Source organism: Haliotis rubra, unplaced genomic scaffold (assembly GCF_003918875.1).
Source record: "Haliotis rubra isolate DU_JTF1 unplaced genomic scaffold, ASM391887v1 Scf2304, whole genome shotgun sequence".
Taxonomy (NCBI): domain Eukaryota; kingdom Metazoa; phylum Mollusca; class Gastropoda; order Lepetellida; family Haliotidae; genus Haliotis; species Haliotis rubra.
In genome coordinates, this window is record NW_025766342.1 from 30,207 (window position 1) to 45,818 (window position 15,612).

The 15,612-nt window shown below is 40.4% G+C and overlaps 1 protein-coding gene across 1 annotated transcript; it reads left to right on the forward strand.

The window, feature by feature from the left end:
* The first annotated feature begins 3,335 nt into the window (after positions 1-3,335).
* Positions 3,336-10,628, forward strand: LOC124278093. Its single transcript, XM_046713842.1, has 3 exons — positions 3,336-3,564; positions 8,749-8,844; positions 9,853-10,628. The coding sequence occupies exons 1-3, from the start codon at positions 3,370-3,372 to the stop codon at positions 10,099-10,101; spliced, it is 540 nt and encodes a 179-aa protein (XP_046569798.1). The 5' UTR covers positions 3,336-3,369; the 3' UTR covers positions 10,102-10,628.
* The last annotated feature ends 4,984 nt before the right edge of the window (positions 10,629-15,612 follow it).

The window sequence follows — 15,612 nt, forward strand, 5'->3', positions numbered from 1 at the left end:
TGAAAAAGGGGCCATCCTACCCTGGTCAGACAACTGCAGTTGTGCCTTTGAGAATCGGTTATTATATGAGTAAAACCTATTCCTAAATGTAAAGGTATCGCCAACCTCTAGGACACAACCATTATATATAACCAACGTTCTGACTATTTAACTTTACCAACTCTTCCGAAAGACCATTATCTTTGTTTTAGCAATATTTACTTCAAGTTCCCACCGTGTGGAATAAGTTGACAACGATTTCCACTGTGTTTGCAACCTTTCAACAGATTCAGAAAAATAACAAGATCTTCAGCATGCATAAGCAGAAACATATTTAAAGATTTTAAACTCGTGAGGTACATTTTATCTTTAGGAAAGACTCCTCAAAATGAACTATCTAATGTCGAATTAAAGAAAAATGTGTAATGGAGAATAGACGTGAAAATGTGTACATAACTTTATTTATATTTTTATATGTGTTCAAATTAAAGAGCGTCCCTGTTAATCCTATTTTCTGTGTACTTTATCAGAGCCTCCGGAGTGAGGCGCGCTGTGTTCATTCAGCCATAACATTGTATTGCAAGTACTCGCCAAGGCTACACTCATTGAACCGAAAAGCGTGACGATTTTAGCCTTATATATAACACCTCTCCTGTCTTTCATTCTGTGTGGAGTTCTGTGTGATGTCCATCAATCCTAGTATTTTGTTCTCAAAACTTTATTTCATGTAATTTGTTTGGTCTCAACCCTGAGCCGCATTCAGTTGAACGACGCAAGTCATTTAGAAAATAGACACAGGTATAAGTGCAGCAAATTGGTTGACAAACACCCGAATATGGAAAAAAAATATTCATACCTAATTACAATCAAAATTATTTCAGAAACACAAATTAGTGTTTGAAATATTTTAAATAATGTATATACGATTCTGTGGTATTATTGTGACCACAAAGTGATGAAGAAACAGAATTCATTTCAGATAGATAATCCTTTCAAACAGGATGACATTTTGTTTCCATTTTTAAAATAACACAATTAATCGTCCCTATTACATGCAAAATGAATAATACGGTTGACAAGTATAAAATAATTAAGAAAACCAAAGATTTTTTTCCAAATTATAGTGGAGAAACAATTAGGGTTACATATTCGAAAATGAATCTGGAAATGGTAAATGTTAATTTGTATTTCTTCTAAAAAAACCAGAAGCAAATCATATTCCGCACATCAGTGGCTTTAAGTTTTAGCGTTAGCCGGGAGCAGTACCGCAGCAAATCGGGTTTCACGAAATTGTGGACTGTTTATCCCAGTTCTGGTCGTATCCCAGTTCTGGTCGCTACACACGCCTCCTTGGAGATTCACGGGAAAACAAAACTTTAGGATGTTTCTCGCGTCTACGATCATGCATTGGAGGCTTGTCCACAAACGCCAAGAGTATTATTCTTTCTCTATTTGCTTTGCTTGGACACCTGGTGACGTCGCTGGTGTTGCCGGTATGGGCGTCCACGTTTGATGAAATTGGAAGTGACGTATTTGTTGGACAGTTCGTTGATACGTTCTGGGAGCTTCTGATCCTTTCTGCAGTGTACCTGGCATGGAAGTGTTTCGACAGGGAGGTGCCTTTGAGGCCAACTGTCAGTTTGAAATCTTTGGCGATTTATGGCCTCACAAATGCTTTGACTGGAGCCTTCATCGTCTTTGCAAGCCTTCCAGAGAGAACCCTCCGTATTTGCAGTCAATCATCGGATCCTCTCTGATACCATTTACAGTTATTTGTAGATACATAATGCTCCAGAAAAGGTATGTAGAGAATTACAGAAGAGTGAGTGAGTGAGTGAGTGAGTGAGTGAGGTAGGTTAGATTTACGCTGGGACATGATGACACGTGTCAACCAAGTCAGCGAGCCTGACCACCCGATCCCGTTAATCGCCTTTTACGTCAAGCATGGGTTACTGAAGACCAATTCTAAATGTTTTAAAGGGCTAAGACGTTTCAAACTACAAATAATTAGCATATGATGAGCTGAGACTGTGAGTCAAGGTTATTAAAACTCAGTCATATTATTTTGTACATATATTGACTCTTTGCACAAGATGTTTGTGCATAGTGCTAGATAACATAAGTGCTAGATTACATAACACAAAAAAAGTTTGCCAAAGTTATGCTATACTTGGCTTTCCTCTCGCACTGAGCATCTAATTCGATATTTGTTATTCAACACTGCTCACTCACTCTAAACTGATCAGGGCGGTGGGGTAGCCTAGTAGTTAAAGCGTTGGCTCGTTACGCCGAAGACCCGGGTTCGAATCCCCACATGGGTACAATGTGAAGCCCATTTCTGGTGTCCCCGCCCTGATGTTGCTGGAATATTGCTAAAAGCGGCGTAAAACCCAACTCAGTCAGTCAGTCTAAACTGATAACTTGTGACATTGAAGGTCATTGTTTACAGTTGTATGGTTTCTGTTTTAAAGATGATGCATCTGATCAGTAACAGAATGATCAAATGTTTTAATGTACACACAATGAAGCATCGAGATATATAATGATATATGCAGCTTGATAATTCACCGGAATGAATTACTAGTATTCAAATTTATGGTGTCATACAATCACACTGTGTTTCAGATAGTTGTCAAATGTAGCATATGTTTTATTTAGGATTACACCTACAGATATTACACTTACTCAGTGTACACTTTCTCAGCAAAGTACTCAGAGAGTGTGGATACATGACCTATTTTATGGATGACAACTTTTTGCTATTTTTTATACAACTTTTCTTGCTCCGTCATCAGCTGAATGATGTATTCATGTTCGTCCACAGAGTTAATATGTATTGATGGAACATGTATTGATGTTCGTCCAACTTCTAAATGCCTTTCAAGAACTTCTGAAAGTGTGGGTTCGACCCCAAAACGTACTAGAATCTACTTTATTGAAAAAATGTAATCCCAAACATGACATATGTTGCATACAATGCACTGACATTGACATTCTTCCCACAAACAGTTTATTCTGGCATGTCTGAAGGACACATATCTGCATATCATACTGGATGTCCAGACGTGCGATGGAGCAAACATCAGCTACACATGCATACATGGCTTTATTTATTAGTACTAATTCATCCATTCGGCTTAATTTTCGTTTTCGAATCATCCGTCTTTTGACACCATGCGTTTGTTGCAGACAAGCGGGGTAACTCCCGTTTGCAACATAATCGAAATATGATTAATGACACGAACACTATGATTCTGTCACAATGTTCGTCACAAAACGTGCACTATAGCTTTATGAATAATATAAACTTCCTTCGAAATTGGTTTGGTAAATAAATGCTTCGTTTTTTCAGGTGTGAGCTTGAGAAGAGCTGTTTGCATAATAATTGCAATGATAGGACTCTTTATCACAATGGAACCTCGTATCTGGGGCCTGAAAGGAAGTAGCGGAACCGGAAGTAGCAAAGGAAGTGACACAGTGGTCTCCCCTGTTGGACGAATTCTTTGGCCCCTTTCATTTTGCTTTGGATTCGTCCCAGACGCAGTTAACAGAGTCATCACAGAGCAAGAACTGAAACGCCCACAAGTTAGCTATACTTCTTTCAAATTTTAGAAAATACTGTTCCAGTTTTACATTGGGTGTGTTTTTGACAATGAAAGTTCAACTGACGGACTTTGAGGGACAATGAGTTTTGTCTGTGGTCGTTCATTCTCAGCAATGGCCTTGCAGAGTTGCGTTCGAAATTTCGACGTGCATCACAAACCAATGTTCGTCCTCTCAATGATTGTTGTTTTGTCAGCCCCACTTCTGAGCAGGTGGGTTTTACGTTTATGAACCTCATCACTTCAGATGTCTTCCCAGAGCAACTAATGACAACTTGATTTAAAAGATGTTAACCTACTAGCACCAGGTGCAACCTAGTATAAAAACCTAGTTGCATCAGCCAAATTCCAGTTGCAACGTAGTGTGTTAAAACATCAGAGGTTTCGGTGCACATAAACATATTTCTGTCATGTAGTGCCATTGAAACCATAGCAACACAGATACACAGCTGATCCCTGTTTACAATATTGAGCTATCATAGCCGCGACGTGTCTATGAATAGCAATGTTTCGTTGCCATAGCTATTCAAAGTTTAGAACAAAATGGAGCTGACATTTTTATGCTTATATTGTTAGATTTATTGTTGATTTATTTCTCAAAAATTACTTGCACCTGGTGCAAGTTAGACTAATAACTAGGGTTGCACTTTGCAAAATTGGGTTGCACCAGTGCAAGTAACAAAGCACTAAATCGAGCCCGGTAATGTAACTGACCTTAAATGAACATGAACAAGAATACGAGCGTACGTGTTACATTCAACGTATAGTAACTCTGAAAACTAATTTCCCAAAACATATGATCTATAAGTGACTAGTGGTACTTGTATGACAATGTGATGGAATTGGGAACATATCACAACCACTATGGAAGTATGACAGGAGATTACGGAAGACAGTGGTGAGATTTCAAAAGTTGACACTCCCCCCTCCTACCCGTGAAGATCATGTCATCGTATCCCAATTGCATCGATGGATGCTGGTGCTATTGATCACTGGATTGTCTGATCCAGGCTCGTTTATTTACAGACCTCCGCCATAGCTGGAATATTGCTGAGTGCGTCGTTAATCATCAAACGAACGAACACTTCCACTCCTCTAACGACGTCCAGGGTGCCGTTCCACTAACCGATCTTAGCCCTACGCCAATCGTAAACCCCTAAAATCCCAATCTTAGCGTGACGTTACGATCGGCATACCGTTCCACTAACCAATCTTACCCAAGTCAATCGTAAAGTTAAGATTCAAAGTCTAAGTTGCTCATGACCAACTTAGGATAGCTAAAATCAATCGTAGAGAAACCAAAATGGTGGCTTTCCTATTCTATGTGAAAAATAAGAGCGAGCATTTCACCGTGAGCGTCCCCTAAAGTCCCCCATGAAATGAATTTGTATATTTCTGTGATGTAAACAAACACTGCACTGAAGCCTTACAAATGTCAGGCCAGTCTGACCACTGTCGTCATGGGAACACAACCGAGCGAGTCGGTGTAACACATTTGTACAACAATATTGCAACGTCATGGTTAAGAATAGGGACAGCCGTGAAGTGAACAATGTTCTGAAGCAAAAGATACAAATATGTTTGATTTCACTGCGCATATTTTGTGGGGGATTCTAAAGGCAGGCCGCGTGTTATTCAAGACCACTGACAGATTTTACATACGTTATAGCCTCGTCACGCCTTGTTTATTCTGACTGACAAGGTTCAGGCACATATTAAAAGCTCTGACACAATTGACATTTTTAAAGTCCAGACTTAAAACCTGTTCTCAGTATATTACTTATAATCTCGGCTGTAAATATTCTCGTGTAAATTATCTGTACACAGCGCTTTTGAGCATGCCCAAGGATGTAGAATAGGCGCACTATAAATATGCATTTATTATTATTATATTATGCTTGATACCCAGCGTTCTCACGCACTTGCACCTGAAACCAAGGTGCTCACTACCTAATATTTTGCTCTAGTTTTTTTCTCCACGTTTACACTTGGTTGGAAAAATACCCATGAAGGCCCAGATTAGAATATTGAATATAGAACAAGTTTTATGGATAACAACTTCTTTATTTCGTGAGTGCGACGTTTCGATACAGATTCTTGTACCATTGTCAAGCAAGACAATAGGGACAGCCGTGACAACGGTACAAGGATCTGTATCGAAACGTCGCACTCACGAAATAAAGAAGTTGTTATCCATAAAAACTTGTTCTATATTGTACGTCTCAACTTCTAAAATGCCACTCAAACAAGTTAGAATATTGAACTTCAATAACCCATGCTTGTCGTAAGAGGCCACTAACGGGATCAGGGGGGTCAGGCTTGCTGACTTGGTTGACACATGTCATCGGTTCCCAACTGCGCAGATCGATCCTCATGCTGTATATCACTGGATTGTCTGGTCCAGACTCGATTAATCATAGCTAAGATACATAGCGTTCACTAACATGAATGCTCGTGTTAGTGAACGCTATGCATCTTAGCTAGATTATTTACAGACCGACGCCATATAGCTGGACTATTGCTGAGTGCGGCGTAAATCTAAACTCACTCACTCACTCACTCAGTTGGTTCGTAAACTACTTCCATCATTTGCTAGACAATGCAAAGGGAGATAACTCGTGCCTCGAATTCCTCTGTCTCTCGCACGAAAGAGTCTCGATCTAAGCTTGGATCGGATCGTAAGATCGGGACCGGCTACGATCGGCCTAAGATCGGTTAGTGGAACGGGTGTAACTTTTAGCTAAGACGATTGTAAAACTGGCGTACCTTGCTAAGATTGATCTTAGATAAGAACGGTTAGTGGAACGGCGCCAGTGATTGGCGTTGACGCACACTTCTCCCTGTCATGTCCAAGGCGTGTTCAGTGAGGTAAAGGTCTGGGTGCCGTTCCACTAACCGATCTTATCTAAGATCAATCTTAGCAAGTTACGCCAATTTTACAATCGTCTTAGCTAAAAGTTACACCCGTTCCACTAACCGATCTTAGGCCGATCGTAGCCGGTTCCGATCTTACGTACGATCCGATCCAAGCTTAGATCGAGACTCTTTCGTGCGAGAGATACAGGAATGCGAGGCACGAGTTATCTCCCTTTGCATAGTCTAGCAAATGATAGAAAGTAGTTTACGAAGTGAGTTTAGATTTACGCCGCACTCAGCAATGGTCCAGCTATATGGCGGCGGTCTGTAAATAATCTAGCTAAGATGCATAGCGTTTACTAACATGAGCGTTCATGTTAGTGAACGCTATGTATCTTAGCTATAAATAATCGAGTCTGGAACAGACAATCCAATGATCAACAGCATGAGCATCGATCTGCGCAAATGGGAACCGAAGACATGTGTCAACCAAGTCAGCGAGCCTGACCACCCTTACGACAAGCATGGGTTATTGAAGTTCAATATTCTAACCCGGGCCTTTATGGGTATTTTTCCAACCAAGTGTAAACGTGGAGAAAAAACCTAGAGCAAAATATTAGGGTAGTGAGCACCTTGGTTTCAGGTGCAAGTGCGTGTGAACTCTGGGTATCAGGCATAATATAATAATAATAAATGCATATTTATAGTGCGCCTATTCCACATCCTTGGGCATGCTCAAAGCGCTGTGTACAGATAATTTACTCGAGAATATTTACAGCCGAGATTATAAGTAATATACAGAGAACAGGTTTTAAGTCTGGACTTTAAAAATGTCAATTGCGTCAGAGCTTTTAATATGTGCCTTAACCTTGTCAATCAGAATAAACAAGGCGTGACGAGGCTATAACGTATGTAGAATCTCTCAGTGGTCTTGAATAACACGCGGCCTGCCTTTAGAATCCCCCACAAAATATGCGCAGTGAAATCAAACATATTTGTATCTTTTTGCTTCAGAACATTGTTCACTTCACGGCTGTCCCTATTCTTAACCATGACGTTGCAATACTGTTGTACAAATGTGTTATACCGCCACGCTCGGTTGTGTTCCATGATGACGACAGTGGTCAGACTGGCCTGACATTTGTAAGGCTTCAGTGCAGTGTTTGTTAACATCACAGAAATATACAAATTCATTTTATGGGGGACTTTAGGGGACGCTCACGGTGAAATGCTCGCTCTTATTTTTCACACAGAATAGGAAAGCCACCATTTTGGTTTCTCTACGATTGATTTTAGCTATCCTAAGTTGGTCATGAGCAACTTAGACTTTGAATCTTAACTTTACGATTGACTTAGGTAAGATTGGTTAGTGGAACGGTATCTAAGATTGGGATTTTAGGGGTTTACGATTGGAGTAGGGCTAAGATCGGTTAGTGGAACGGCACCCAGGGCTCATTGCTAGCCATTCTACAGATGCTGTGCTGTGCTGTAGGTGAGCAATGACGACTCGTGCATTGTGATCACTGGCGTTGTCGTCCTGAAAGATGATTTGCAAATTGGACAACAAAGGGTGTGGGTATCCTGTCCTGGTAACATTGCCTAATCTGTCATGATCAGTGAAGATCCGTGTTATAATTGGTCTTCAGCAACCCATGCTCGTCATAAACGTGATCGGGTTTGTCAGGCTCGCTTATCCAAGTTGCGTAGATTGATGCTCAATTTGTTGATCACTGGATTGTCTGGTCCAGACTCGATTATTTACAGACTGACGCCATATAGCTGAAATATTGATGAGTACGGTGGCAGTAAACAACAAACAAACGGAAAAGGATAAACAGAATCAATACGGTTGACAGGTATAATGATCCACAGAGATTCACCGACCACCCGGGGAGGTGGGGAAATCTAGTGGTTAAAGCGTTCGCTCGTCACGCTGAACACCCGGGTTTGATTCCCCACATGGGTAGAATGTGTTAAGACCCATGTCTGGTGTTCCCCGTCGTGATATTGCTGGAATAGTGCTCAAAAGCGGCGTAAAACCATACTCACTCACCTACCACCGTTGAAAGAGTCAAAAGCAGCAATGACACCCTTCTGTGTGTCGCGCTTCGGGAGGCAGATGCAAACGGTCGGGAGGTATTTTGTTGTTAAATTTTACAGATCTAAACGTTCTTGCAAATGATATTTGTCTTCAGCACCTGCTTTTGTTTATGATAGATTTATTAGCATTTATAGTTCATAATCATCTTTTGCTTCAGGAGGGTATTTCTCACCTTGCTGCTTCTGTAATATCGAACATGTTGTGTTCTAGGCCCAAACCGTGAATTTTCTGGTGTATGCTCAGCTATCGGCCTTAGTGTTTGTCGTACTTCTGTTCTGGGCAGACCTCATTCCTGGATTTGGAATGGTAAGCATTTCACATTATCCATTTACCAAGAAAACCAAGATATCTTTAAATATAACACAAGCACTAGGATTTCATTACAATTACCGCGAGCACCAAAATCTCCTTCATATTGCAGCGAACATATTAAGATCTCATTGAAATTAACTCGAGCACTAAAATCTGGTTTGAACGTGATTGCAGAAATGTCATTTTGTTTCTATTGAAAAGGACAAATTTCGAATTATACAATCCATGTGATGACGTTCATAATAATATTTGATTGTACTAGCCTTTTTGCTCATTTCTTATAGAACTTCTGCCTACCTAGAAAAACTCCCACGACACCCCGTCCTTTCCGCGCAGGGAATGTGATGGAATATTGATCAATGACTTACAAATGTTGAACATCAGCGTTTGCATCTTTATTGTTCCATGTCGTAATCATCACTGCCCCTTAAAATACATGAATGTCAAATCAAAATTGTGAAATTTGAATTTTTGATTTTTTTCGTCGTGCTCATCAGAGCTTTAAATTTCGTGCGACTTTGGTTTAAGAAGGGTGCTACCGGTGGGGCAAGTTTTTGCGGAATTTTTTTATCATCCCTATTTGACAATGATTCATATTATGAATAGCGCATTTTTATTATATATACTGATGGAAACGAATAAGAGAACACATGGAAGTACACGCGTTCCAATATTTATTTCATGATTTTCCCCCACAGTTCAATACAAAGTATGCAAAGAAACCTTGAATAAATTTAGTAACACTTGTACTTTAATGTGTTTCCATCAGTATATTTATTCTGTACATGGGGTGGTGGTGGGATAGGCTAGGGGTTACAGCGTTCGCCGAAGACCCGGGTTCGATTCCACACATGGGTACAATGTGTAAAGCCCATTTCTGGTGTCCCGGCGTGATATTGCTGGGATATTTCTAAAAGTGGCGTAAACGTAAAACCACTCACTCACTTCTGTATATGGACAGGGTTTTGTATATTTGACCCAACAAATTGGTTTCTTTTACAGGCCGACTCTTTCCAGGAACTGTTGCGTCGCGTTGCTGTGGGCATGCGCTGTAGTGTCTCCACGGACGCATCCTGCCAACACCTGTCATTAAAAGCATTTCTAATGATATCGGCTCACTGCGTTGGATACCTGTTTCATTTTCTGCTGATCAAGCACGCCGAGGGAGCAATCCTTGCATCTTTAGTTCAAGCCATGAGAACCCCATCGCGTCTATATTCTGGACGCTGTATCATTACAACGAGGATTTAGATTTGTTGTACTGGTCCCCGGAGTTCAACATAACCACGTGTTTTTTGATAGGAGGACTAATTATTGTGATGCCAGCTATGCTTGTTTATAACTACTTCAGCAATGAGGAAATGAAAAGTGTGTATATGAGGGAACGACAGCTGCTTGTACCTGGCAATGAAAACATCAATTCATAGTGTGGAATCCATCTTTCATAACATGCGGTGTTTGGTCAGAGGTTTGTCATCCACCAATATACTGAACACGATACCCTCCCCTAACGCTTTTCATATTTTAGGGGCGGTTGGGTAGCCTTGTGGTTAAAGCGTTCGCTCGTCAAGACCGGGTTCGATTGCCCACATAGGTACAATGTGTGAAGCCCATTTCTGGTGTCCTTGGTGATATTGCTATGATATAGTTAGAAGCAGCGTAAAACTAAACTCACTCAATACTCCTTATTTTTGAGTGACCCCAATGCCGTTGTATATTTTTTGAATGATTTTCCATGACAGCTTGGTATCCCATTGAGAAATAAAGTATGTGGAGTTGATATGTGTCGGATATAATACCTCCAGGAACATTAACCTCAACCCTTCCAATCCAACCCCCTTAATTTGAAGGGGCGGTGGGTTAGCCAAGTGGTTAAAGTGGTTAAAGCGTTCGCATGTCACGCCGAGGACCCGGCTTCGATTCGAACATGGGTACTCAACTCAACGTCATTCGTGACCAACTATTTTGTATGGTGTTATTACCGAGGACAAACCGAATAGCGACTCGTGCCCCTCTGGAAGGATTTCATATTGGCGTAGGAACATCAGAACTACTTCAAACAGGAACGATAACTCTATTCCTGTTTGATTCCTTCAAATGGTACTTAATATCACCGAATGGTATACTCATACATTGTATTGTATTGCTGTTGTTTTTGTTATTTATTCTAAAGAATTAAACATCCTTGGTACAACTAAAAGAAAGAAAAACCATATTTGTTAAAGACAGATTCTGACGTAATTATTACCAGATATTCACCTTATACTTCCAATTATATTTCTGAAAAGGGTTTAATAATAACAAATGGGATTTGTTTTATTGAATATGCAAATAAAATTTGTAAAAAACCCCGCTACATTAAATCCCAAAGCAGAAACTAAAAAATGACTTTTTAAGATATTTATCAAACTGAACATACGTGTAACCTTGCTGTCATACCACAAGTGGACTTTTAACTGAATTCGCTGAAAATATATGAATGACCACAAGAAGGTCAGACTAAAATATTCCCAGAGAATTGAAATATATGCCCTATGTTATATATTAAAGTTGATTAGGTACATAAAGATATAATATTACTGTTTTAAAACTCGAAGCGATTTATAATTACATTTCCTAAAATTGTTGGAAGCGCACGTACAATCTCCATAGCAAGCCCGCAAGATCGTCAGAAACACACTCAGTTGGACCAATGAGAGCCGTTATGTCAACAAACGCACGTGCGTGTATTTGAATCTCTCACCGTCAATCGCATGATATCTTATCAAAATCCTGTTAGCTAAGTTCTTTGTACTTTCAATATGACGATATATATTTTTCATGATTTTTTTAAACAATGACATAATGCCATAAACGATTTAAGTACTCAGGATTATTTTACCAAAGCGCCGCAGTCATTTACGCGCGTTCTGATTGGTTTGTCGTATATTCGCACATAACAAGCATCGAGAGGGACGAGTCTTCTTGCGGGTTACGGAAAGGGGCGTGATATTCCTGGTCAATATTGCTAAATGCGGCGAAAAACTGAACTCACCCACTCACCATAATTTGAGGCATGGTTAATTTTGTCTGACATCGAATTTGTTACATTAAACTCGACCCTCAATACAATTAATTTTGTATGGTACCAACGCTTACGCGGCTTCTATACTGGTGTAACTGAGACACAGAACAAGAACTGAAATTTGACACCACTTTAATGATTTCAGAAAATATGCGCCGAACTGCCTCCGATGAAGAGTCCTGAAATAAAATATACATGTATTTGATAATATAAATGTTAATGATAATACAGAAAAAGGTATATACTCTATTTCTTAATTTGGGTCCATGACGGGAAAACTGGGCATGCAGCAAACTGTACTTCCTGAGACGGAGCACTGGTGGCCCTGTCGCAATTGCAATAGGCTATGCAGAGTTGCGTCCCTTGCGCACGCAGAAATCGAATAAAAATGTGGGTTAAAAGCACAGTTCGCCTCGATTATGAAACAAAAATAAGGTGTGAAAATTGAATATTGTTTTAAATGTTAGATTTTATCGTGGTAAGAGTTTCTCCCGTTTCTCCCATATAATATGTATATATTAATATATATTAAAATTATTAACAAACCCTAACACAACAATTCCAAGAGAACTCACAAAAATTAAACAAAGCCCCAAAATTATTTACAGTATATAGGGTCGTTGCGTTACCTCTGTTAATCTGCCGAAGAAAGAAGTGGGGGAACGGAAGGAACTGTTTCCTATGTTCTTTAAAGAAGTGATTCATATCAATTTGCTTGTAGCCGAAATTGAACATTTTTATGATTCTGATTTAAATTCTATTTGATATTGCCGTCTTAATATTTAGAGTGAGTTTGTTGTTTGTTAACAATTAGGAAGTTCTACGTGATACAAGTCTCATATTATATACCATTTCGCTGAAACACAACATGGGTATGGTTCTGACAAAACTAGAAACATGGCGATTCTATGATTCGAAGCCACAAACAACGTTCCTGTCGACAGGGAGGCAACTCTGTAGAGTGAGTCAGTGAGTTGGGTTTTACGCCGCTTTTAGCAATATCACGGCGGGGGGTACCAGAAATGGGTTTAACACATTGTACCCATGTGGAGAATAGAACCCGGGTCTTTGGCGTGACGAGCGAACGCTTTAACCACTAGGCTACCCCACCGCCCCAAAACTCTGATTGATTCCTTGTCCCGGATATTTCTTATATACTCTTCCAAAAAAGTAGGGGAACTTCATGTTTAATTTACGATTGAAAAAACTGGGAGATATATCGGAGTCAATCAATGTTGATGTGATAATGTTTTGAGAGTGCATCACCACTTGCACTTCCTTATGACCATAGTTGTTTGTACAGTAATCGCTCTTGAAAGGTGATTGGTGCATGACGTGAAATTTGCAAGTGTGCGATTTTCATTTTTTTAAAAGAAACAAAACGGCCAGAAACAAACACTAACAACTGTGTGATGCAAGGTGATTTATACTTCCTATTCAACTTGAAAGTTTAGGTTCCCCAACTTTTTTAAAGAGTAGGTTCCGTCATGTACAATTACTCACATGTTAGTAGTAGAAGTTCCGGTTCGCCATGCTGCTAAGTAAACGGCTTTTCCTCCGTCCGCTTCCATAAAACTTCAGCTTTCCAGTAAACTCAATCACTACTTGACGATTGGCAGGCCTAGGATCATATAATTCCGATTCGTAACCAGTATAGGCATTGGGAACCTCGGGCTCTGAAGGGTAGGGGTCGTAGCCGGGCTCTGAAGGGTAGGGGTCGTAGCCGGGCCCTGAAGGGTAGGGGTCGTAGCCGGGCTCTGAAGGGTAGGGGTCGTAGTAATCACGTTGTTTGTCGTCATGGGCCGGCTTCTTGTACGTGGCATAGTCATCTTTTCGGCTGTCATAATAATAGGATGGCTCTTTCTTCTCTTTCGAGAATAGCCGCTTGAAAGTAGAAGGCTTCTCCCCTGCACACGCCCCAATGACGAACATAGCGATAAGGAGCACTTGAGTTACAACCTTCATTGTTGGACTCTGAAATAGTAAGTGAGTGACTTTTGTTAAAGGCCGCCTTGGACGCTATCGCAGTAACGTTAGTGAGTGTGGTTTTACGCCGCATTTAGCACTATTCCAGCAATATCATGGCAGGGTTACACCAGAAATGGGTTTCACATATTGTACCCATGTGAGGGATCGAACCTGGTCTTCGGTATGGGAAGCGGACGCTTTAACCACTAGGCTATCCCAGCTTAATGTGGAGAGAGTGCTTGGAGTGATTCAGGTCCGAGACGTTGACAAACCCGTACAATTCGCAAGCACGGGTAAGGTGATGGCACACTTAGAAACATAACCGGGGCGGACATGGATTCGAACCCACAGCCACAAATTTCTGTCTGCGTTCGCTCGTCACGCCGAAGACCCAGGTTCGATTCCCCACAATGTCTGAAGCCCATTTCTTGTATCCCCAGCCGATATTGCAGGAATATTGCTAAAAGCGGCGTAGAAGTAAACTCACCCACTCACCCTAACGTGTCAAAGGGACGCAACTCTGCACCGCAAAATGCGGCACCACACCACACTGGGCCACCCGTGAGTGAGTGATTGACTAACGGTAAGTGAATGAATACAACTGCAGTCCAGCTATATGCAGTTCCGCCATATAGTTGGAATATTGCTAGGTGCGGCGTAAAACTAAGCTCACACCCAAGAGTCGCGGTATATTGCCCCTGGAGGTCTACTGTTGTTAGTAGAAACATGTTTCCTATTCTTCAAAAATATTTCGAAATTTAAGAAGCTATATTTTCCAATCCATAATATGATTCAATCCCAAAACTTCGTAAAACCAAAGCCATTTGAAGCCATGACGAATGTAAACGCAACATCAACGTCAACGTCAACGTTTACAATCCGCAATATCTACCGAAACAGATTCAGCAGAGTATAAATGGCAACGTTGTAATGAACATTATGAGAATGTATGACTGAACATCCGTAATAAAAAGAGCTGTGTTTATTTTTGCAGTAAAGTGGGTACGCTTCAGGAGCACCTGCTACATCATAGGTGCCGGTGACTCCATGTAATTGTCAAAACATTTCTCTTTAGATGTAGCACTACATCCTGGAAGAAATATATCCGAAAAATGTCCGTTCAAGTCTATTTGGCAAGTCTGAAGTAAGCAAATCTGAAAATGATGAAAGTTTGGGGTTTTTTTTAAATTATATCTTAGTAACATAAATTACGAACTTTTCTTCTGTAAAAGTTTCATTTCAGAGATTAGATTCTTGATGCAGCACATTTACTGGTTTATGAAACATAAACCAAGAAAAACGATATAGATATTTAATAATGGAGCGGTTTTGGGTTCATTCACTGTCACGAAATGCAGGTTACAGGAGAAAACAAACTAATACTTTGTTAATTATTTTGACTGTGACAATACGTTATTCGAAGGACTGGATTATCTTAACATTATTCACGGAATGGGCAGTGTGGGTACAGGACCAAACCTGGTCTGGTGCAGACTGGTCAGACTTATTTTATAGACCGCCGCTATGCATACAGCTGGAATATAGCTGAGAGCGGCGTTAAACAACAACCAAACCAAACCTCACGCTGCAACGAAGACTCTCTAACACCGGACGTTTGACGCCGCTATTACATTTTAATTTTACATTTCGATGTCCCCAAAATATAAAAATGAAAATTATTTCTACACAGGAAATGTCAGATAAATTTCAGTCACACATCATGCATCGCT

Coding starts and splice junctions, on each gene's coding strand:
- LOC124278093 (XM_046713842.1), top strand. CDS start 3,370: ATGATAGGACTCTTTATCACAATGGAACCTCGTATCTGGGGCCTGAAA. Junction 3,565..8,748: donor AAGAACTGAAACGCCCACAA/GTTAGCTATACT, acceptor GTTGTGTTCTAG/GCCCAAACCGTGAATTTTCT. Junction 8,845..9,852: donor TCATTCCTGGATTTGGAATG/GTAAGCATTTCA, acceptor TTTCTTTTACAG/GCCGACTCTTTCCAGGAACT.